A 25,308-nucleotide genomic window follows, 5' to 3' on the forward strand; every position below is an offset into this window, starting at 1 on the left:
CGTCTAGCTAGCCTATATCAGCATGTGTGTTAGCCACGTCTAGCTAGCCCATATATCAGCATGTGTGTTAGCCATGTCTAGCTAGTCCATATATCAGCATGTGTGTTAGCCACGTCTAGCTAGCCTATATATCAGCATGTGTTAGCCACGTCTAGCTAGCCTATATATCAGCATGTGTGTTAGCCACGTCTAGCTAGCCTATAAATCAGCATGTGTGTTAGCCACGTCTAGCTAGCCTATATATCAGCATGTGTTAGCCACGTCTAGCTAGCCTATATATCAGCATGTGTGTTAGCCACGTCTAGCTAGCCTATATATCAGCATGTGTGTTAGCCGTGTCTAGTTAATCTATATATCAACCGGTGTTTTAGCCTCGTCAAGCTTAATTAATAGCATGTCTGTTAGCCATCTCTAATAAGTCCGTAGTTGCCAACATGTGCGTTAACCACCTCTAGCTAGTCCATAACTCCAAGAATGCCAATTAGCTATGCTTAGTTTGCACAAAGTTACCAGCATGTCTGTTAGCCACATCCAGCCAGGCCGTTGGTAAGTGTGATCTTTAGGCATTCCCAGCCAGCCCATAGTTACCAACATGTCTGTTAGCTAAGGCTAATCCATGCATAGTTATCAGCTTGTCCCTTAGCCACACCTAGACAAACCGCATCTACCAGTGTATTGTTTAGCCATTCCTGTCCAGTCCACATTAAACACTCAGACACTGTGGCAGGGAGGACAGTCGGGATTGCACACAAAACACCAACATATAAAACACCAACACACATCACACCAACACACAAAACACCAACACACAAAACACCAACACAATACATGCATCCGTACACAAAGAAAACACACATGCATGTGTACACACAAGCACAGATACACACATGCGTGCACAGACACACATGCGCGCACACACACACTCACACATACATACATACATGCAGGCACGCTTGTACGAACACACACACACAAACACATGCGCACATACACACATACGTATGCACACACACACACACACACGTGCACATACACACACTCATATGCAGGCACGATTGTATGAACACACACATGCACGCATGTGTGCATGTGTACAAATACACACACACACACACACACACACGCAGCCACGCTTATACAAACACACACACACACACACATGCGGGCGCAGATACACATACGCACACACACAGAACAGGAACACACACAGGGGAGAAAAGGACACTTACCAGACATATCTGTCAGGCTCACTGCTCGCCAAAACATGGCGCATTTCCGAACCCACTCGGGCCCTGACACTTGGAGAACGGGAGAGAGGGAAAAGGAAGGCGGTTTAAATGCCTCGGACCCGGAAAACGCCTTTCAGACACCGAGCACAGCAACCCGAGAGGCCTCCTCTGCACCGCAACAAGCCCTAAACACGTCAACACGCCCTAAACACGTCAACACGCCCTAAACACGCCAACAAGCCCTAAACACGCCAACAAGCCCTAAACACGTCAACAAGGGCAAACGCCAGGGGGAATCGGTCCGTGTTCATAACACGCAGCTCCTGTGTGAACAGGGGGAATCGGTCCGTGTTCATAACACGCAGCTCCTGTGTGAACAGGGGGAATCGGTTTGTGTTTATAACACGCAGCTTCTGTGTGAACAGGGGGAATCGGTTCGTGTTTATAACACGCAGCTCCTGTGTGAACAGGGGGAATCGGTCCGTGTTCATAACACGCAGCTCCTGTGTGAACAGGGGGAATCGGTCCGTGTTCATAACACGCAGCTCCTGTGTGAACAGGGGGAATCGGTTTGTGTTTATAACACGCAGCTTCTGTGTGAACAGGGGGAATCGGTTCGTGTTTATAACACGCAGCTCCTGTGTGAACAGGGGGAATCGGTCCGTGTTTATAACACGCAGCTTCTGTGTGAACAGGGGGAATCGGCTGGTGTTCATAACACGCAGCTCCTGTGTGAACAGGGGGAATCGGTTTGTGTTTATAACACGCAGCTTCTGTGTGAACATGACGGGGAATCGGTTCGTGTTTATAACACGCAGCTTCTGTGTGAACAGGGGGAATCGGTTCGTGTTTATAACACGCAGCTTCTGTGTGAACAGGGGGAATCGGTTCGTGTTTATAACTCGCAGCTTCTGTGTGAACATGACGGGGAATCAGCTCGTGTTTATAACACGCAGCTTCTGTGTGAACAGGGGGAATCGGTTTGTGTTTATAACACGCAGCTTCTGTGTGAACAGGGGGAATCGGTCCGTGTTTATAACACGCAGCTTCTGTGTGAACAGGGGGAATCGGTCCGTGTTCATAACACGCAGCTCCTGTGTGAACAGGGGGAATCGGTCCGTGTTCATAACACGTAGCTTCTATGTGAACAGCGGGAATCGGCTGGTGTTTACAACACGCAGCTTCGCATGTCACTTAAAACCTGTGACAGTACGACTGCCACACAGTAAGCAGGACTGAGACCTGCCAGTGTGTGCATTTGTGAGCATGTGCGTGTTCCTGCGTGTGTGCATTTGTGTGTGTGCGTGTTTGTGTGAAGGGGGGACTTTTACAGAGAAGCGGCAGAGTTCATGGCCTCAGAGAAAAGGGGTTTCCCAGCATGAAGAAAGATGAAATGAAACGACCCAGATGCTCCGGGAAAAAAAAGAAAACGAGCCTGCACACCCACCACGCTGGACGGTCCCGATGACCACAGCGGGACCGCAACAAAGCTCGGATACTTTAACCAGTTAAGGTCTGAGACCATAAATGCCATTAGAACGTTCTAAAGCCAACATTCTAATGCTGATGTCACAGTCACTACTGGTGCCTGAAAGCAGTGGAGTTCCAGAACACTGACTTGGAATACTGAGAAGACATTACAAAAAAAAACCCCCACTCTTCCAAGGGTTTACAGCCACTGGCCACATCTGAGCTCCAAGCAACAGTGATGCAACGCTGGCTGTAAGGCTGGCCTGGGCGAGAGGGGACAGAAGGCGAGCGCTCTGGGAGGGGGGAAAGGTGCAGGGACGTTCAGTAAACAAAGCGAAAAGGCGAGGCAGGTGAAAATGCGGGGGGGGGGGGGGGGGGGGGCAGTCTGTCGACTTTCGCTTCTCACGTGAGCTTGTGTTGTTGGGAGGAAGCACTTTCCCCACAGCGAAACCAGGCGCTCACGAGTCCACAAAGAGAAGAGAAAAGAAAAAAAAAAAGCCCCAAAAATTTCAGGCACGCCCTACTGGACACAGCAGCGTAGAGGGGAGCCAAACCACACAAGCAGCGCTTAAACAATTGCAGGCGTCCCAACCTCAACCCGGGGGCTCCCCTGTGTGCGATGACCATGATTGCAATTCCTGAAGCGTCACTAGCTGCTAATTGCTTTTCATTAGATACGTTTAACGCCTAATGAGGAACGATGTACCCTCCTCCTGACGAGACGCTCTCGTTACAAATAATGAATATTACATATCTGCTGCAGGACTTTTAATCAGCATCTTAACGGCTCCATTTCCCGTGACGTGCAACGATTCAGGAAAACGAGTCAATCCGGAAGGCGTTTCCATTTTAAGATAGATCTATCGGCACAGGTAGAGCTGAAACCTCGGTCTGAAAGTGTGGACGCCTGGCGGTCGAAACTAAACCGTTTCTGGACAGTGCAGAACTGAAAGGAAATGGAAACAAGGTAAAAGCTGCACTGGGCAAAAATCTGCGCCAAATCATGCTAATTATGCAAATATTAACAACATGGTGAATTCATTAAGAGGCTGTTCAGAAGGGAAACAGGGATCTTCTAAGGGAAGGGGGGGGGGGGGGGGACCCAGTTTGGGTGCTCCGGCACTGCGGGGTACAGGAATCAGGAAGTCCGTAAAGCACTTGGGGACACCCCCGGGGGGTCCCGCCGTCATATACCCGCAGATAAACAATAACGTCGCGTGGAAAGAGCAATGGAGGCCCCTGTAACAGACGACAGGAAGCCACCATTAGCATATCTGTAAAAAAGTAAATAAATAAAAAAAACCCAGAGGTGAGCTGGGAGCGAATTTAAACAGAACACAAAAGCAAACGTGCTCCAATCAGGGCCTGCTTTTCCTGCTCTTATTCGCGTACCCACTAAGAGCCCGTTTTCTGCGGCTCATTCAATATTTAACCGACGAAATGCGCCTTTATTACGATTCACAATTTACAATCAAGTCGTTTGGCGGGTGGATATCGCCATGGCGATGGCAGACGGCGCGAGAGACTGGCGAAGCTACAGTCGCACAGGCTGGCACACTTCATAAGCAACCGCTGATCTGCAATCAGACTCAATCTGAGCGTGAGTGAGAGAGGGAGGCTGGGGGGAGGGCTGTGAGCGGGGGGGGGGGGGGGGGGGGGGGCGGCTGGCTCCTCCGGACGGACGCTACCTCACGCAGACCCCCCCCCCCCCCGAAGACGCGGGAAGCGGCCACTCCACAGCCCCGCCCCGCCCCGCCACGCCTTTTTAAGAGAGCGCGAGCGGACGGGAGTAAGGAACAAGGCCCCGTCCTCGCCAGGGAGAGAAATTCGAGGAGAGCGGTGGTACGAAGGGGGTGTGTGCCCCGCTGCCCCCCCCCCCCCCCCTCGCTGCCTCTCTCTCTCTGTCTCTCTCCATCTCTCTCCCCCCCCCCCCCCCTCGCTGCCTCTCTCCCTCTCCCTCTCCCCCTCTCTCTCCCTCTCACATTGAGGCAGACCGGCGCTGCTCACCGTCAGGGTGAGAACGCCTGCGTGAAAGTTTCAGAGTAAAAGCATGCGGGACGGAGGAGCTGGAGCTTTAGAGGGGAAAGCAGGGGCGTGACAAGGCCATCGCCCCCTCATCCACCCACATCCACCCACATCCACCCGCATCCACCCGCATCCACCCACAACCATCCATCCCGCCGGGGGGGGGGGGGGGGGAAGGTAAAGGAAAAAGACACAAGGAGTGGAACAGGTCAACTGTGTGTGTGTGAGTGTGTGCGCGCACAAGTGCTTTGTCCCCATGTGTGTGTGTACGTGGGCACATGTGCGGGCATGTTTAGGAGTTCGCTTTCTTGTTTATGGTTTCGTGTGTGTGTGTGTCTGCGTGTGTGTGTGTGTATGCGAGCGTGTGCTAAGGAGTTTGCTTCCTTGTTTATGGTTTCGTGTGTGTGTGTGTCTGCGTGTGTGTGTGTGTATGCGAGCGTGTATTAAGGAGTTTGCTTCCTTGTTTATGGTTTCGTGTGTGTGTGTGTGTGTGTGTGTGTGTGTGCATAAGGACATTCGGTCAGTGAGCAAGTGAGTGACAGCTGACAGGTAAGTGCACAGGTGAGGAAGAGAGAGAGAGACAGCGAGAGAGCGAGTGAGGGAGAGAGAAACAGAACGAGCGAGGCGGGAGGGGGGTAGAGAGAGAGAGAGAGAGAGTGGGAGTGCTGTGTGGGATGTCGCAGGGAGAGAGAAAGTGACTGTGAGTGTTGGGGATAAATCCTTTGGTATGCCTGGCATGTAGCTGCTATGGGGGCGATGCACTGGTTGTGGGGAGGGGGGGGGTCGCTTGTTTTTTTAAGGAGGATTTATCTGCTGTGGGACAGTTGCCATAGGCTCAGCTGTCTGACTGACGATGGTGATGTGGTATCCGTGGCGATTCCAGTCCCCTTACAGTCTCCAGTCGTGGGGGGGGGGAGGGGGGGGGGGGGGGGGGGTTGCAGGTTAGCAGGTGCAGGAAACACACGCAGCTAACAGCACATCTACTACACGCACCTGTGAGAGAGAGCAGACTCAGACTGAAACGGGTGGGGGTGGGGGTGAGGGCAGGGTTGTGTGTGTCTGTGTATGTGTGTGTGTGTGGGTGTGTGTGTGTGTGCGTGTGTGTGTGTGTGTGTGCGTGGGACAGTATGTCAGTAGCAGCTCATTGTGAGTTCCAGGTCCAGGCTTCAGTGACTGTGTGAGCAGCTCTGAGTCTGGAGCAGAGACAGCAAGAGCCAGTAGGTGCACGCTGTAAAGTGGGTCACACACACACACACACACACACACACACATGCGCACACACAGGGAATACGCTAAACAAGCCCTGCATATAACACACAGGAGAACCTCTGTCAGTCAGTCATGATAAACCTCCCGGACCCAAATCCAGGGCTTTTATGATTATTGCATTTTTTCCCCCTTTCTCTCTCCCAGCAGGTGTCCGAGACCTGACCTCAAAACAGGACAATGGGACAGGGGGCTGCTCAAGCAGAAGAGCTGCTGCCCGTCCTCTTTTGTCTTCCGCAAGCGACACCCCCCCCAGCAGCGGAGGGTCCTGCGTCCTGTCTGTGAGGCACAGTCGCAGCCTGAGGAACTTCAGCGCTGGGCTGGGCTGGGCTGTGCGCAGCGCTGGGCTGTGCTGGGCTGTGCTGGGCTGTGCTGGGCTGTGCTGTGCGCAGCGTCTGAACGTCGCTGGGAAACGGATGAAAGGGCTCAAATGCTGAAGCTACGGAGGGCAGAGATTCTCATCTTTCCGTTTATTTCTTCTTCTTTATTTTTTTCAGAGAAGGAGGAGAGAAACTCCCGCGCGCGTTCTCGTTTGCGCTAGCGACAAGCAGCGACACAGCACGTGCACGGCAGTGAGCAGCACTCACTGCCTTAGGAAGAGTAGCGTCAAAGAGTTCTCTTTCAACCACTCTCTCTCCTCTCTCTCTCACTCTCCCACTCTCATTCTCTCCCTCTCTGGGTCAGTGCAGGAGCTGTGTCAGGCTGTCTCCTCCTCTCTCTCTCGCTCTCTCTCTCTCTCCCCCATCCCTTCACACTCTCTCTTTCTCTGGGTCAGTGCAGGAGCTGCATCAGGCTCTCTCTCTCCGCCCTCACTCTCAATTTCTCTCTCACTCACTCTCTCTCAGTGCAGCAGCTGTATCAGGCTCTCTCGTCCCCCTCCCCCTCCCCCTCCCCCTCCCCCTCTCTACCCCCCCCCCCTCTCTCTCTCTCTCTCCTCTGGCGGTGGGTGAGGAGGTGAAAAGGGAGGCGCAGGCTACAGAGCACAGGGGCGGCCTAACAGACCTGCCCTTATTACCATTATTAAAACTGCACTGTGGGGTGCGCTGAAGCGGTCTGAATGACATCAGTGTGGCTACTGTACTGCTGTACCCAACCGCCGCCCGGCTGGGGGGGGGGGGGGGCGAGGGGGGGGGGGGGGTGAGACAGGGTCAGCCTTGTTCATGCTCCTCTAATCACACTCCTTATCTGCCTGGCCACTCTCCCTCCCACACCCCCCCCTCCCCGTTCTCCCTCCTACCTGAGGTGTAAGGAGCACATTTACATGAGCGATAAGGGAAGGGGGGGGGGGATGGTTGTGGATTGACAGTTGAGCCGTAAAAAACAAGTGGTCAGCAATGTTGCGCCTTCCTGAGCGGAGTGTGAGTCTCACACAGTTAGGTACTGCCTCAGTGCTACGGTCACCTTCACCGTGCGGTGGAGCTCTGGCCTGGAAAAAGGCGGTAAAGAAAGCTGTAGGGTGAGAGCAGCGCAGTTCTCCAGACAGGAGGAACCACAGGTCCGGGAAGGACCCTGTGTGTTTTATTATGTGTGTAACACCCCCCAACCCCCCCCCCCCCCAAACCCTTTTCAAAGGACCTCACAGGCCCCGCCCCTCTCCATTCAGCCTCTGCCTCTCAAAAGCGGAGCTCACTTTAACCCCCAGCTGCCCCGCCCGCCCCACAAAAGGAGCCCATTCACGGCAGCTTCCTGGTGCAGCATCACTCATTCCCCTTTCACCCTAACCCTTCTCCCCCCCCCACCGCACCCCCACCCTCCTCCTCCTCCTCCTCTCCTCTCAGTCTTTGGGTTTGGCATGGGAACGGGGCGGTGCCGGGGGGGGGGGGCGGGGGTCAGGTTGTGTGAGAGCAAGGTCAATTTTATCACGGGCATTCCAGGAGAAGATCCCCTGGAAACTGTAGGCCTACAGTTAGCCCCTCGCAGCGCTCCCCCCCCCCCCCCGCCCGCCCACCCCGGGCCCCCCCCCCCCTCGGCTCAGCGCTCCCCTTTTCCAGCAGGAGCAGCGCAGAGTCACAGGCAGCATACTAAACACCCCCTCAGACCAGCTGGGCCCAGCGAGAAGAGAGGCAGGCCAGAGAGCGCCACGGGCAGGCCCCAGAGAGGGGGAGGGGGTGTACGCGGTCTACAGTCTCTTTTTTTGGGTGGGGGGGGGGGGGGGTGGGAGGCCAGTTTGGCTGAAGGGGCTGGGGTGGGGGGGGGGGGGTCTGTTTTCACTAAGCTGGAATAATCTGGGCGCGGGTTCAAAACAGATGTTTCTATAGGAGCTGCGGCCACTCGAGAAATCCTAAGGTACAGAGAGAAAGGGAGAGAGAGAAAGAGAGAGAGAGAGATAAAAAGAAGAAATGGGATGAAATGGAAAGGCAGGACGGAGAACAGGGAGATGGGGGAGATGGGGGGGGCGGTGAAACAAGTGCAAACTCCGCACGCGTGACGTCTGCTGCCCGACAGCAAAGAGAGGCTTCCGGAAAGAGCGCTTTTTTTTTCCCCGAAACAGCGGGCAGACCCCTCCCCCCGCTCTCTGAAAGGGCAGCGAGCGGACCCTCACTACAGCTCATAAACTCACTCTCCAGACCGGAATCAGAGCCTCACTACGGCTCATAAACTCACTCTCCAGACCAGAATCAGAGCCACACTACAGCTCATAAACTCACTCTCCAGACCCGAATCAGAGCCTCACTACAGCTCATAAACTCACTCTCCAGACCGGAATCAGAGCCTCACTACAGCTCATAAACTCACTCTCCAGACCAGAATCAGAGCCACACTACAGCTCATAAACTCACTCTCCAGACTGGAATCAGAGCCTCACTACAGCTCATAAACTCACTCTCCGGACCCGAATCAGAGCCTCACTACAGCTCATAAACTCACTCTCCAGACCTGAATCAGAGCCACTTCCTGTACATGCATGGGAAACTGCCACCCCCCCCCCACACCCACCCCCACCCCCTATGCATGCGAATGGGTCACATGATCCAGCTCTCACAGGTTGTTTTGGGGAAGAAAAGACAAACAGCGGTTTTACGCCCCTCAAAGAAAGGGTTGCACGCTCACCTCATAAGGGTCGCGCTCGCTAAAGCTCGTCCCCTCAGGGGTTGGATGAGTCCGGGGTTGCTGGGTGCCCCGTCCCGTTAAGGCCCTGTCCCAGTGTGCGGAAGCGCCCCGCACACGGGCCGGTACGAAATTCGGACTGTGTCCCGGCGAGGACAGAATCCCGACAGCCCTGCGAGGCGTGACCCGCACCACACCCGCGCCCCCTGAACCGCGCCCACATCCAAACCCCAAAACCCCCGCAGGCGGAAGCAGCGGCAGGGCGGACTGCGAGTCACCGCTCTCCCAAACCGACGACGGCGGTAACGGGCGCGATCGGTGAGCGCCATCAGGCATTCCAAAAATCAGGAGACAGAGAGGGGAAAAGAGCATTTTAAAACAGGAAGGCTCTGGCCCGTTCAAACGTTTTTCTGACGCACAGTACCGCGTTCATCGGCGAAAAGGGTGTTGCGTGCGTGGCGTACACCCTCAGCCATAAGATCTCGCATGAAGTGTACAGATTAATCAGAGAAGAGCGGCTTAGCACAGACTCTGTTTTCAGCTGGGCTATTAAAAGGAGCGTTTAACTTAGCGTTGCACACATTCTGCAAGGCAATCTAACCGAAACGCGCACGGAAGGTGTCAGAAACGCGTCTATTTCAGAATGCGGTTTCCCTCACTCGCCCTCCGAAACAGACATGCGATCGTCAAATGCCGAGAAGACACAGACGCGCTCGCCAGAGCGAACACATCGCCTCGCGATTAACATTTACACACTTCAGCCATTTAAGCAAGTGCGTTTAGCCGAGGCGGCTAACGAAAGCGCGCTGCGCGCGGTAAGCAAACGCCATAGGAAGCTAGAAGATGAGCACAGTTAAAATTACACATTTATAAGTGCAAGTGCCACATCACCTGTGAAATAATGGGCTAGCTCTACTGGAGCACTGGGGAGCAAATTGAAAATGGCGAGTTCGAGATGATTGCGGAAAAGATTGCCAGTGAATGTGTTTCCAGGGTCGAATACGTAAGGTCGTTCCGCATAGGGGTGAAGGGGCGGAGGATGTGGGGGGGGGGGTGGCTATCGGGAGCTGAAAGGGGCGGGACAGCCTGCTGTAGAGAGGACGCTGAACGGACAGGTCTAGGTTGGAGCAGTCGCTGTGACCACCATTGCCTGGAGAGAGGAAAGGGTGGCACCATTCACCGCTTGGTTGTGGCAGGATGACCCCCGGGCAGCCACCAGAGGCCAATTAAAGGTGTTCAAAGGTGGCGCGGCAGGTGTGAATTTGGGCAGTTTGAAGACCAGGCGGGCGGGCAGGCGGCAGCACTCTGGACCAGGCGCACTGGCCTGACGGCAGAGGCCTGTAAGCCGGCAGGCGAAGGGTTACAGTAGTCCAGACGAGAGATTAAAGGGGCTTATACCAGCAGATGTGTTGCCTCTTTGGCTGAGGAGGGGCAGAGTCTCCCTGATGTTGTGTGGGGAGGGGGGGGGGTGTTACTGCAGCATCTTCAGAGAAGCTCAGATGGTCATCTCAGGCCATACTCAGGGTCTGGGGGGGGGGGATACAGCAGCATCTTCAGAGAAGCTCAGATGGTCATCTCAGGCCATACTCAGGGTCTGGGGGGGGGGGGGGCTGGTCAGACACTGAAGCAGAAGCAATAATCCGTGGGAAACCCTTTACCAGGAAGAACTGGGGCTCGTCCAATTGTTAATTTTCGCTCCTTGCATCCTTTCCTCGTGTCCTTCCCTCGCTCCCTAGCTCCACCCGACGGAGGATGCAAGGACAGGACGTGGGGACGGAGGAACCAAGGAAATTTCACTCTTCTTCAAACAGGTCGATCATTTATACGTCAAACGTTCAACAAAAAAAAATAAAAAATACTTCCGCAAAGGCTGCACTCCCGTACCCTTGCTGAAGCCCTCCCCTCCAGGGAGCGTCCAACGGACTGAAACGTCCTTAAAGATGGCGGACCTTGATCCGTTTCTGGGCCAGACGAGGACCGGGGAGACGAGGACGGATAAAACAAGCGACCGGAACGAGGCCTAGGAGTGCCGCCTTCCCCCGCGCTGAGCCCCAGGTGGTGGGCTGACATCCAGGCTGCAGCGCCAGCTAGGCCTCCAGGAAGGCACGGCCTCAGCCTGGGCGTCGGGGAGGGGCAGAATGAGAACGCGGAGACTCCATTCCATCACGAGCCCATTACGAGCAGCTTTCAGGGGCCAAGCGCGAGCCACGAACACTCCCAATTCGATTTGGGCTCAGCGCATTCCACGGTCCGCGGCGGTAATTGGCGCGATTGTTACCGCCGCGGACGACTCATTCAAACGCAATTAAAGCGGCGTGCGGGACAGGCAGTCCGGGCCGCAGAGCGCTGAAAGCCAAGCCAAGTCAGTTAGCCAAATCGCATCTTCAGTTTGACTGCGCGTTTCTCAGGCCGCCAGAGTCAATGCCAGGGCAGTGAGTAGGGAGGAGGAAAAAAAAAAAAGAAAAAAAAACAACTGCGGAGCTGTCTAACTCGATTTCATAAATAGCTGACCTCGGCACGCACGCGGACGGACAGAATGGAGCCACTGAGAGAGAAGGCCTGGGGGATGGGAGGATGGGAGGAATACCCCGTCGCCCCCGACAACGAGCTGCGGGCTTCGTAAAATTGGTCCCCCAGGCCCCCCCCCCCCCCCGACCCCCTCTCCGATCCCCTGTCTTGTTAAGCCCCCTTTAAATTATTTGTGGCGCAAATCCAAAAATTTTAGTTTTACGGGGTCGGGCTTAGTTGAGGCAAACATGCTCCTGTTCCTAACAAAATTAATTAATGAATTATTGAATAAAGGAAACAGCAAATAAAATAAACCAACAACTAAATAAACAACACTTAAATACCAGAAACAGAGATGCTGTTATTCGCAGGGCAAATTGAGCCAGTTGGCCCATAAGGGTTATGACTGGAATGGATTATTTATGCCGTTTCCACACTCTTGTGCCACCAGCAGTTGCTCTCAGGTCCACTTTCGGCAGGGACAGGGTTCTGGGCCTGCGATTAATCTTTCACCAGGTTAAATGGCTTCCCATACAAGGTCATACCTGCACTCAAATTAACCCAGCACTCCTAAACACAAAAGTAAACAAACATCTTTTCTTTTATTTTGGCATTTTCATGAAGCGTGGCCAGTAATCACTGCCCTGTAAACTTCTGCTTGCTCTGAAAGCCCCCTTCAGCCCATTCTCCACTCAACGGCCCGTGCTGATCCATCTCATCTCATTCAGGTTTTAAGAACCTCAAGACACTGTCGCGAAGGGCAGTGCGCCCAAAAATACACAGACCCAACTTTTTACCCAACAGTTAAATATTTATAAATACTTAATATTTTACATACATTGGGGACCTTCACAGGGTACTAGAGAGGAGCACTCAATGGAGGCAGCCTTTTCAGCTCAGGGTAAAGGATCCTATCAGTGACATCACCGTTTCACCCTAGCCTTGCCGGAAGGAGAGCGGCCTCATTATCGCACAGCGATCAGAGAGAGAACTGCGCACGCGACTCCAGATACACTGCAGCTGTCTGTGAGTTAGCACCTCGGCCCGTAAATCAGCACTGCTGAGCACGAACCAATAAAGCCGGGCACCCACCGCACGCGTATCGACCGCGAGCGCACTACGCGCGTATTACGCGCGTAACTGAAGCGTAGTTGAAGTACTGTTATTACAACGGCAGCGGGCGACGTCGTCTCCACCAGATGCGAACGCGTCGCGTACCGGCTGCGAAGCTCGCGCGACACAAGCGAACTGAAGCGTAGTTTTTCGCTTCTGTTCTATTTTTTCGGCTTGTCGCGCGTCACGGTGGCCTGTTTATACACAGAAATATGCTCTAAAATGCTAGGTATACATGCTCTGATTTATATTTCATCCTTATATTACTGGGGGTGTGTCCCTAGTTACCTCCCAGATATTTTTTAAGCAGCTAAAAAAATACAAGCCTTTTCGTTTTGTAAAAATAAATAAATAACTGGAACCTGGGGGAAAGGCAAACTATTTTGCGGAGGGGGTGGGGTAAATTTGAAAATACACCACAGAAAGACGTAGCCTATTGAATGACGTAGAAGTGAATGCACCGAGCAGCGGTTTGTTAGCTCGAGTGTTGGAATGTAGTTTTTAACCAACCATTGCTCAGCCTATTTGACTTCTCCGATGTCTTCATTCGCCGTGCTTTCAAAAAGGGCTTGTTAATAAAAATCAGATAATCCACAGAGTTTTAAAAAAAACCCAGATTATTTAGTGGTCTTGCCGATGAAAATGCACCTATTTTATAAATGAAGTTGTAAGCAAGCCTTTATTGCACTTGTACTTCAAAGCTTCCGGTGTTCATGGCGTTGTGGTGTTCATATCCCTTCAAGATTAAACTGTTACTGTCTTTTTCATGATTAGCTGATTTTACTAAATCTGATCCTATAAATGTTTTGACGTGAATGACAAGACAACACGGGAATTCCCAATGGTTGATTACGGATTATTTATTATTATTATGATCATTACATATTCTTCATGAAATTGGCACGCTTGTTAACCAAGCAAATACATTAATACAGTTTGAGATTGATTGTTATGCAGGCTACGTTGCGATTTAAGTTTATGGTAATTCTTTAAAGCGTTTACTTTCTCGCGTATTTACATGTGTTAAAAAATATTACCAAATTAACAGAATGAAAAAGGTCTCTCACCAAGTATTCACTTAACCCATAATCAAAAGTCCTGAACAAACGTGAAATACACGATGTAAGCCCAATGCAGACTGCGAGAGCTACTAGGAATATAGAGCTTTAAGCAAGCCTTTGCGCGACACAAACGGAACCAGTGGAGACACCCTACGCGTCGCGCCGTGCTGCTTCGCCCTGCTGTTTACGCGACGCATACGCGACGCGTGCGGTGGGTGCCCGGCGTAAGAGCGCCCGAACGAGGCGAGGACGTGTCGTACGGGCCGTCCGAGGAACGCGCGCGGCGAAGCTCCGCGACCTGTTCCAGGGTCTGAAGGTTTCCTGAATTACTCGGGACCCGCAGCCGCCCGTTATCCGCCGCCCGAATCGGACAGAGGGGGCCTGGGACGCGCAGACGGGACAGTGTGGTGGATGGGAGCGGCGATGGAGGCCGCCCGCGGGCCTGTCCGCCTGCTGCTGCCGCCGCTCCTCTCTCTCCCCTTCCACTCGCCCTTTCTCCACGCGACTGCTGGAGCGAGAGATGGGCTTACGTAATGCGGCCGATGTTGACACAAACAGCAGCCGCCCGCCCGCCCGCCCGCCCGCCCGCCCCCCCCCCCCCCCGCTGCCTGATTTTCATCATGCTAGTGCAGTAGCCTGTGGTTCTGTGGCTGTATGGCTCAGAGGAGTATGAATCCATTATGCACTTCCCCACTCAGTCTCAGTCAGGCCTCCAGGGCCCGTCTGCGGATGAGAGCGAAGGCCGGAGTGCAGCAAGGCCCAGACCTTGGGTCCATCTCAAGTTGGTGGAATTTTGACGAGTGAAATTTAAATCCAACGTAAATACTTTTTGGTGTGGAGGGAGGAACAGGAACAAATCAGTGATTGTTGTGGTACATTTTGAAAGAGAAGAAAATATGATTAGCTTAACTGCCACATTCTTCTATAGGAATATCTTCATTCCAGCATACATTTGAGAGACATCCCCCAACCATGAAAGTCCACTATGGAATAACTGTTCACTGCGTGAACACCAAGGCATAACCATATCTTGCGTATTTACATAAACTGCAATGAAACTTGCACTGAAACAGCAGCCTACTTTTGGTAATTGACTTGCGTCAAATCCACATACACACCGAGCCGTTGCCAACTATGTCAAATGGCAGATTACCAATTTAGCCAATTTACCAGGCTCGTGACACAATGGCAGCATTGCGCCATTCTTGTATTTTTTTTTCCTCCTGTTTGGTTCTGTTTCAGGCTCCGCGTCAGACAGAAGCCCATGTGAGACGCAGGCATGTGGCCTGAAGACTCGCTAAAGAGAGAGGCCTGTAGTGTGCACACAGACGTGGCTCGGTCGTACTTGAAGATTCAGACCATGCCATGCAACATTGCACATTGTACTTGAAGTGACAATGTGCAATGTTGGTCAGGGAGGGGAGGAGGGGGAGGGGGGGGGGGAAGGAAAGGGCTCTGAAGTATGGTGTGAACATACGGCGTCTTCCCGTGCTTTCACACTTCAGCAGAAAATCTGCTGCCACTTCCGCATACGAGCGCGGGGGTTACCGCAGAGCAGCGCTGCGCGGAAGAGAGATAAAAATGGCCACCGACCGTTAGCGACAGAGAAAACAAACACGACGCCGCGCTTCCTCGTCGCCGCTGACAGGTGGGCATGCAGCCAATCAGAGGACGGGGGGGGCATTATTTGAATCTCCCCCCAGGAGTGCAAGCCTTACCCAGGTTCATTTCTCGGGAGGTGGGGGGGGAACGGCCCGGCACCCCGTCCGAGCGGCGGGGCGGCCCTGTTGAGTCGGTCGCCGCGGCGGCGGGCGAAGACGCTGGGTTAATAATTAAACACCTCCCCTCGCACGCGCCCAGCCTCTCGCCGTGACCGCCAGGATCATCTGGCCCGGGATGCGAGCGGGCAGAAGCAGCCAAAATAAAGTGCGCCGACTGGGCGCTGGGTCATTATGACAGAAGAGAAACTCGGGCTTGCACCGGGGGGGGGGGGGGGGGGCCAGGACGGAGGGTGGGGGGGGGGGGTGGGTTTAATGGAAAAATGAAAAAAAAACGATCGGTGAGGTTGAAGTAATAAGCAAGGATAGACTGCTGAAGGGGACAAGGAGTAAAACAGAGGCTGGGAGAGGAAGCGAGAGAAGGAGAAATGAGAGGAACAGGAGAGGTGTAGCAGCAGGGCCTTCCCTGCAGTCTGAGGGGGGGCCCCCTCGATCGAATTTTGTGCCGCCTCCACAAAAAAACATTATAAATACAAGCGTTGCGCTTCTGTAAAAAAATTAAAAAATAAAAAACTTCTGCAAAGGATGCACTTGTGTATCCTTGCTGAAGCATCCTCTGGGAGCCTCCTCGGTCCTCGCTCCTCCAAGGAGCCTTTAACGGGTCAGAATGTTCTTAAAGGTGGTGGACCTGGCTTTCCGGGTCAGGTAAGGACCGAGGACAGGAGGACTGATAAAATAAGCCGCTGGAATGCGCCCCAGCTGATCTCCCCGGCTCATACTGGCCATAACAACCCAGGCTTTGTCTCTAGGAAAATGAGGCGTGTCGAGCCTTAATTTGATTCCAGCTGATTTTTTTCCTGACAAAAAATGTAGGTCAGGAGATAAGGAAGCAAAATAAATAAATAAATAAAATACACAAGCTGAAGCTTCACTAAGGGACACTTTTTGTGAAGTCCTTGAATATTTAACTTAAGAGTCAGCATCTTAAAAATCCTACCCACTGACTAATTTTTATTTGGATGAAATAAAAATGAATAAATGAATTGATCAATAATTCACATTCCATTATTATCAAAGGGGCCTTCTACAGGACAGATCAAGGCAGTTCAAAGGTAAAGAGACCTACTTCATACTGCTTGTTAGCCACCAATGATCAGGTATTTCTGTAAAAAAAATGTATTCTTTTTGACCTAATTAAACTGGCCAGTGTTGATATACCTCAGCCACACCGGATTGGTTGGGTCTGTGGGGCGGGCGTGGAGGTGCGAAGAAGAGCCACAGGAGGCAGAAACCACAGCAGTGTTTAAAGTTGCGGCTCTGCTTCTGCCGGGTTCAGCAGCGCCCAACGCGAAGGAAGCGGGGCCACCTCAAAGCGGATAAGACACCGTCGGCCTGGCCCATGCATAAACACCTCCATTTCATCACACGCAGGGGGGGAGGGCCTACTGCGGAGGCTTGCACACACCGCAGCCACTGCTTTCTCCCGCACGACACGGCACGCGATGAACTGAAACCCCGCTGGAGATCAGCGCTGGTCAGCCACACTGCAGACACCCTGGTGAAAATGTAGGGCAGGGGTCACCCATCGGAAAGGGCTGCTGTGGGTGCAGCGTTTTCCCCCCAGCCGAAAACACTTACACACCCGATTCTGCTAATCAATGGCCTTAGCACAGACTCTAGCAGTTGAGTGAGCACAATCAGGTGTGTAACTGATCAGTTTTGAAGTTGGAACAAAAGCCAGCACCCACACCAGCCCTTTCTGGATAAGACTGAGGACCCCTGACCTATGAGTACAGATGCACTTCACCACTCACAGACAAGGGGTGTGATTTCTCCTGGTTAAATCGGGAGACACACCGATTTTCACACCCCAAACGTCTGGGGCAGAGGCAGAGGCCTCGGGCACGTCTTACGCACGCAGAGCGAGGGCCTCCGCTCTGACAGCCGACAGTGGGAGAGGATGTTCAGCGGCGAAACTGAACAGCCCCAGGGACGCTTCGCTGACATCCTCTCCCTGACAGAAGGACAGGGTATCGGGGAAATCCACGCATTTTACGCTTTGACTGATGGTCATTTATCTACCGCTACCATGTTAAATGCGGTCGTGACAGCACTGAACGCTACTGACTCTTCAGAAGTGGACCTCAGCCACAATTCAACACTTACTACACACCGCCGTGGTATTGCAGCTAGCAAGGCATGAAGTCACAGCCAGACATACACCAGCGCACGCGCGCACACAGACACACACAAACACTAGCACGCACGCACACACACAGGTGCATCACACACACACACACACACACACACACACACACACACACACACACACTCCTCTCCGATTCCTCCCAGTTAATCAACAGGGGAAAATAAACAGAGGATGATAGATGGTATTGCATCAGGACAATCCTCTAGTCTTCCGGGTGACTAACTGTGGTCACGGGGGCGGGGAAAGACGGTTGGGTCTCTGGCCTAGAAAGCCTCCAGGGTAAATGTACATAGGCTAAATACAGAGGTGGAAATTTCTCGAGTCGGTGTGGATAGACAGACACAAGCCATCATACTGAAAAAACAGGGAATGTTAGGTTTAGAGACGCCTCGTAGCTGTCTTGTTCCTCTAAACCGACTGGGTTGAAATTAGGCTTAGTTACTGGAAGCTATGCTATGTTCTAACCAACATTGACTCTCCTCCACCTCTCCCTTAAATTCCAGAGTTATTTATGCAGTTTTTATCCATTTTTTTTACTAGTAAAATACAGTTCAGTATTGCCCGTGACCACTGCATCTCCACTGAAACTACAAGTCTCCTAAAAACACAAAACACCTAAAACATGTCACCCTGAAGGTAACACCATACACAAATTCAAGTTCAAGTTAAATTATTCTTCAAGTTCTTCAAGCGGACATTTATTACACTGCCTGGCTCCAAAGATATCAAACTTCGATTCCGTGCTAAATTCATTATACATTACGTGTTTATATGTTTTTTTAATCCATGAGAAGACGATATCATTATTTTGTCGTTGATAAAACAACCACAATATTCTGTTTTTCATTTTTAGTCACCCAGTAATAAAGAAGAAACTTTCCTGATATATTCAAGGACACATTTTAAAATGTTTAAAATCGCTTTAACTTCAACGCAAAGACTGCTGCGATATTACACGGGACGGCGTATTGTGATGTGCGCTTGATACCTTTGGACCCTGGAGGCATAGTTGGATGTCAAACTAAATTAACGTATGCCAGCTCTTTGGCCACCGCCAGTTGTTCAGGATTTCATATAACGTTAGTGCGTTGCAGTGTCCAGAGCGGAAATGCTGTGGGGCAATATCAATGTGAAAGCCATGTACCTAATTCAATACGTCAAAGTATTCGAACAGCTACTCCGTCTGACAGGATGGGAGGCGGCAAAAAAGAAAGGAAGGATAAAACTAACTATTTTTTAGATGGTCTGATGGCTAACTCCACCTAAGCAGCACCTGTTTCAACACGTTAGACTACCGAGATGCATGGCCAAGCCACTGCAAGCTGAGAAACGACATTGACCACAGCACACGTACAGTTTTTCGATGAGTAACGTCAGCTAGCCTACACCTTGACTGGTGCCTTCATTTCGTTAGGCTATATTCTGCTTGCTAGCTAGCCTAACTAAATCAAGCGTGAATAAATAAACAAAGGGCGGTGGACGCTAGCTTCTTAGGGTTTTGTCCTACGGGTCGCCCTGAATGGATGATAATTTGGATTAATCTTTAGATAATAACTACCTAGTCAAATAACTAGGATGCTACAAACGTAGCCAACGTGAACAAGCTTGTGTGCGCACATGCAATAGTTTTAATGCCAGACAACCTGAAACGAACCTGAAATTTGCTTAACATCGCTAGTCTAGCTAGCATTCTCCATCATTCTAAACTAACGCTAGACTACCTCGCAAACGAGCAAAAACACATTTCGAGAAAGGAAATCGATAAACTGGCTTCATATTAAGTAACTCCCCATCAGCGGTTCCGTTAAGAAAATATAAAAACAAATGTACTACGAATTCTCCGAATCGTGGCGACAGGATCAGCGCGGCTGTAACTAATGGCAACAACAACAGCATCGACAGCCAGTTAGCAACGCGTAACGAACAGGCTGTACTACATCCATGGGGTAGCACTGCTTCTGTCCGCAAAGAGTTAATTTCCAAATACGCGGTTTGTTGTTTTTTTTTTTCCTTTTATCGATTTTTCAAATTACCACAACAACACAAATAGATTAAAATGTACGGAAACAAGTCGTTCTGTTGACTCACCACCATTCCGATATCCCGGTTCAGGGGGTGAGGTAGGGGTCGGGTGGACTCCGTCTTCAAATTCAAGCTCTCTCCCTCTTTGAAGTAGCTAGCCAGCTAGCTCGCTGGACGTTCCTGGTAAACGTGTGACCAGAATCCCTTCTCCCCTTTTCCTCGCGTCGATAATTTAACCTCGCAATATTTCACCTCACATTTTGAAGGTATGGATGCCCTGCGCTGGCTAACTCGCGGCAAACAAGACTAGAGAAACAACAACGGGACCGCTCTCCAGCCCGTCTCTTGCAAGCCAGCTAACCCCCAAGAAGACAGAATGAGAGGGAGGAGAGAAGGAGAGATAGAGGGAGGAGGGGGGCGCGGCGAAATGCTAGATGCTTTGACTAGCTATAAAGCAGCACCATGCCTTTCGGTGAAATAAAACAAATAGTGTAGGCACTGGCACGATTTATTTATCTAGCTGGTTACATCGACCCATCAATGTGAACAAGAGGACTCTGTAAATCATATAAAGCGGTTGTTCACGGATCCCTCATTGGAACCAGAGGTCCGTTTGTCTCTGGCGCGGCCGTCGATTCATTGGTGTCACAAAGCCATGTGGGTTGGGAATGGCCTGCCTATCCCTCATGCAAACTAATGCAAAACGTCTTCGGGATCACTTCGCCTCTACCACATTAGCTGTGGCGGTTAAATGTGTGTATACCGCAAATGTGCAGGCTCGGGGAAAGTTAGAAATACTTAAAAATGTGAGACTATAATACAAATATTGATAAAGACGGGTGTTGTTGGTAGCATTTCACAAATCTGTACCAAACAGCGGATTTTAGGTGAGCTGTCATACTACGCACACCCCTATACGGACAGAATGAGACGGCCCATTGATGTGCCTGCCCCTCCGGACAAAAGGTATTGTGGAGCGGAAGGCAGGGAGAAGCGCTCGGGATGTCTAATATTCCGAACAGCTGACTTGCCGGACCAAATCACCACGTCTCAGTTAGCCTAGTACAGCCTCTGGACCTGCGTAAGTGAAAGTGTGTAGTTTACGTAGGCTTACACGTTACCGGAGCCAACCGTGTGGCTGGGTTTACTCGAGACCGTTATCGCCTCGTTCCTGGACATCCCTTATTATCCATAACCACGACAAGAGGGGTTTCAGTGCACAGAGTAGGCTACTGCATGTCTGGACCAGGCACAGTGTATGCCTACACCGCCCTCCTTTGACCGTGGCATTTCAGTGGAGCAATGAGGTGCGTTATAGTGTGAACCTGGGGTTGTAAATAATTTAATGAAAACAGACAAAAGTCAGCTGGACCAAATACCAAGACTAACACAACATGGTCTACAGACATCCATTACGAGATTGCAACAGAATCTTGTAAGTAAGCTAAGTTCACATTTATGTAGAAAAAATGTGAACGCATTAAAAATTCACGGGGCAAGTCAACCAAAGAAAAAAAGAATGTAGGCAAGTCTTCCCAGTTTGAGAAGTTAATAAAACAGCTGAATAATTTATGCTAATGTTATATTGCTGCCGATACCACCAACCCTGTGCGTTCTGCTGAATGCTCGAGATTCATTATTTGACACAGATCAGGAGTTCAGACCATAAGCGGGCGGTTTATATAGCCTAGGTCTACGTCAGCTGCACCTTATATGATAAAAGTGCTTGTGATAATTCATTTACATTGACAACAAACATGAAAAACGCACGTTTTCCGCAACTGATAACGTGCTGGGCTCAGATAAGCATAGGCTATATATGCTGTACAAGTATGTAGCCTATTTTAATTAATCCAATACAAACAGACGCACTATTCTGCGCTTATAAATCAATAGTTTCCCCTTATTTTCAGCGATGGTATGTGAGGGTGCTTTGTGTAAGCAAGGTGAAACACAGGAACATTTGCAACTTCCTATTAACCACTTGTCACTGAAACCGGATATGCTACCTATGCAGTCCCAAACAAATAATAATAATACTAATCATAGGCCTAATAATAATAAATCGTTCGACAACCACAGGCCGATCAACATTTGTCCCGTTCCACACCTCCTGATAAACCAGTGAGGAAGTGCGTGGAGTGAAATGCACGAAACGATGGCATCAAATGATAGTCATAATTCTAACGGTCGTTTCACACAGACCAGTGCTAAACAAGTCCATATACATTAGCCTACGAGCGGCTAAATATCAGCACTGAATTAGAACGCCGTCGATAAACTCCGTATAACGTAAAAGGCAAGAAATTGGCTACACAGAACGCAGCAGCTGGGCGCAGCAGCTTTTGACATACCTGTCGCTCTGCGTTGCATGGTGCTTCAGACGCAGCGCTCCAGTGTCACGGTGACTACAGTATGTTCAAATACAGAAGTGGTTAGACTTCACTTCTCTATCGTCTCGCGTAGGCCATTGGCGCCCGCTGCCTCCGGAAAGTTCACGCTCCTCTGAAAATAGGAAACGCGCCTTAGCCGAATCTCCATTTCTGCATCTTACGAGAAAAGCCTCATGCAACAGGGGAAACGCCGTCACAACAAGGTAGATGCTCAACGCAATAGGGTTACTTTTGTCTCTGCCTATTCCGAATTTATCAGCGTCATACACGGTTGGGCATTTTAGATTTGGATCACAGAGTTGCGTTGTCAACACGGGATGAGCGCGTAACAGTGCTTATTTTCAGAATAGACAAATTTAAGGTGCAACAACCACCCCTTTGTAAATCACCAACAAATTGTCACACCAGATGACAAGACGACAGAAAAAATCATTTATGAGTACATGCCATTCAACCAAATTTAACCTCACTAATTATCTACGAATTATGCGTCTGTGCACGTATCCATGGGTTCAGTGAGCTCCTTGTTGCCTATGGCCACTAGTTAGCTAGGAAACAACCCGCATGAACATCCAGTGACTTTGTTGATTTTGTTTCACATCATTACACTTCAATTTCCAAAACTAAACACAATCTTTCATTTTGGAGAAACCACGTGTACTGGCACCCTTCAGAACACCTGTTGCAAATACGTAACTTGTTATTAGTTTTCTACATGGCTCCAAGGAAAAATATTCAAGTTAATCAAAGGACGTATGCGAATAATATACATCCGTTGATATGCCCAATCCCTGTGAAATCCAGAGTTGAAAATATATATGCAATGGTGTAGTGCAACTGTTTCTTTGTAGAACTGCTTCACCCCATTTACAAGTGTTCAGAGGACATACACATTATCACCATCTCTAGCATCACGTGACACCGGCACCCCGTGCTGACGAATACTGAGGGATTTGTGGCTCAGTGGATGCCGAGGCGTCAGAAGCAGAGCAGGTGACGACATCCGTTGCACTCGCACTTGGTTAGCTCACCCAATTGATAACTGGTTGTTCTACAAACGGTAGTCACCACAAGAACAGCCACTGTGCTGAACTCCATTTTACCGGCGTGATTAAAATCTTGTTGGGTCTTCCGAGTCTGTCGACTTAATTTATCGGTCTTTGGCGCCCTCTAGCAACGGCTTCTGGAACAACACATCCTCATGTAAGGGGGGTGGAGCACACAGTACCTGTTACACCACAGAATAAAATTCACAAGTACAGAGCTGTTAAGAAACTTGAATTTTACTGAATTACTCTACGGTGTTGTCAGAATGGCTTCTGTACAACTATTCACTGCAAATGTACAGAACAACGGTAAACAGTTTTTTTAAACAGTGACTGTTTACAATGCGGCATTAAAATTATAACAAAGTCAGAGAGCGGTCCGACAACTCTATTTTTAACTGGGCTTCACAGTTAAAAATAGTGGTTGCCAAGTTTAAAAAACAAAAAACAAAACACTGTTCTTACTCAATATAGACCATCATTACACGCGATTCATTACAGATAAAATATTGTCCTATGTACTTAACATATACCATGCTAGTACTTGGATAACAGTTACCATGCTCTGGTGTCCAGTCCTTCAGACACACGAGATCTGAACCCCCTCTGGTCTGCAGTCCTTCCTGTTCCTCTAGCTCTTCAGCTCCTTCACACACATGTGCTTTCTGACAGCTGCTTCTTAATCACATAGAGCCTGGGGAACGCACCTCATTCAGCCAGCTGGACCCCCTCCCATATATCCCCCCCAAATAGCCCCCCCACCCCACCCCGGCCGCCACAGCAGCTGTGAGAGGTCCTGCTGACGCCCACGGAGATACCCAGGGCACTCACACACACACACACACACACACACACACGTGTAAACACGCATGCACGCGCGCGCACACACAGACACACGTGCGCAGACACACACACACACGTGTACACACGCACACACGCGCACACACACACACAGACATGCACACACACGTGTACACACGCACACACGCGCACACACACACACAGACATGCACACAGACACGCACACACACACACAGACACAGGAGAGGTCCTGCTGACGCCCATGGAGATACCCAGGACACTCACACACACACACACACACACACACACACACACACACACACACACACACGTGCACACACGCGCACACACAGACACAGACACAGGTAAGCTCTTTCTATCTGAGTCCCAGCTTCTTCTTTTCCTTCTGCTTCTTGCGCACCACCTCCATGTTCCTGTCCTTCCACATGCTCTTGCGCAGTTTAATTGGTCGGCTGCCCACGTACTTCCCTGGGGGGGGCAGGAGGGACAGACAGCAAGGCAAGTCAATCCCATCATTCACTTGCGGGGGTCGTCAAATGTACAGGAGACCTGACCAACGTGTGTGAAGCTCAAATAATCAATATGCTATTAACCATGATCAAATGCTATGTATTCTGTAAGTTAGAACATAGCAAATGGCAATTCCAAACAGTGGTTTTGCACACTGGGAGCTGCAACTGAGGACAGAAATGATGTCACGTATATCGATCACTTTGAGCGCACGTCAAATCAAGCCAGCTTTTCTCATGTAATGCCCCCCCCTCTCCCCCCCCCACCGTTCATCTCCCTCATGGCGCACAGCCCCCCCTCCCCCCCCCCCACCGTTCATCTCCCTCATGGCGCACAGCCCCCCCTCTCCCCCCCCACCGTTCATCTCCCTCATGGCGCGCAGCCCCCCCCCCCCCTCACCGTTCATCTCCCTCATGGCGCGCACGTAGTCGTTGGGGTCCTTGAAGCTGACGAAGCCGTAGCCCTTGGTCTTCCCCGTGCGCTTGTCCCGCACCACCTTGGCCTTCAGGAAGGAGGGGTAGCGGCTGAAGGCCCGGGCCAGGATGTCGTCGTTCACCTCGTTGCCAAGGTCACCGCAGAAGATCCGGAAATCATCTGGAGGAGGAATACGAGGGGGGGGGGGGGGGACGTGTGTGTGTGCAAAGAAGACAAACGCACAGAGAAAGCAGAAGGGAAATGTTGTGTAAAAGCGCATGTGCACATATCACATGTCGAAACGAAGATGACATATTAAGGTGAGAATGTCTGCCAACCCAGTTACACCTCCACCTGCTCCACCTCTTAGGAGTGCTCAGTTATGAAAAGGTCCTACAAACTATTTCAGCCGGAAGACTTTCATCAAGAGTCCACAAAACCATTTTGGAATTCT

The 25,308-nt window shown here is 50.9% G+C and overlaps 2 protein-coding genes across 2 annotated transcripts in view; both read right to left on the reverse strand.

The window, feature by feature from the left end:
- Positions 1–22,165, reverse strand: part of arhgap33 (Rho GTPase activating protein 33) — a 70,178-nt gene extending 48,013 nt beyond the window's left edge. Inside the window, exons 1-2 of the mRNA XM_035436395.1 lie at positions 22,024–22,165; positions 1,230–1,298 (exon numbers count right to left, since the gene is read on the reverse strand). Of these exons, the coding sequence (XP_035292286.1) occupies positions 1,230–1,298; positions 22,024–22,042 (88 nt within the window). The 5' untranslated portion in view covers positions 22,043–22,165. The remainder of the gene's footprint in view (positions 1–1,229; positions 1,299–22,023) is intronic.
- Positions 22,166–24,157: 1,992 nt separating this feature from the next.
- The window catches only part of rbm42 (RNA binding motif protein 42), a 7,428-nt gene continuing 6,277 nt past the window's right edge, over positions 24,158–25,308 (reverse strand). Inside the window, exons 10-11 of the mRNA XM_035436055.1 lie at positions 24,840–25,034; positions 24,158–24,398 (exon numbers count right to left, since the gene is read on the reverse strand). Of these exons, the coding sequence (XP_035291946.1) occupies positions 24,286–24,398; positions 24,840–25,034 (308 nt within the window). The 3' untranslated portion in view covers positions 24,158–24,285. The remainder of the gene's footprint in view (positions 24,399–24,839; positions 25,035–25,308) is intronic.

Source organism: Anguilla anguilla, chromosome 1, assembly GCF_013347855.1.
Source record: "Anguilla anguilla isolate fAngAng1 chromosome 1, fAngAng1.pri, whole genome shotgun sequence".
Lineage (NCBI taxonomy): Eukaryota > Metazoa > Chordata > Actinopteri > Anguilliformes > Anguillidae > Anguilla > Anguilla anguilla.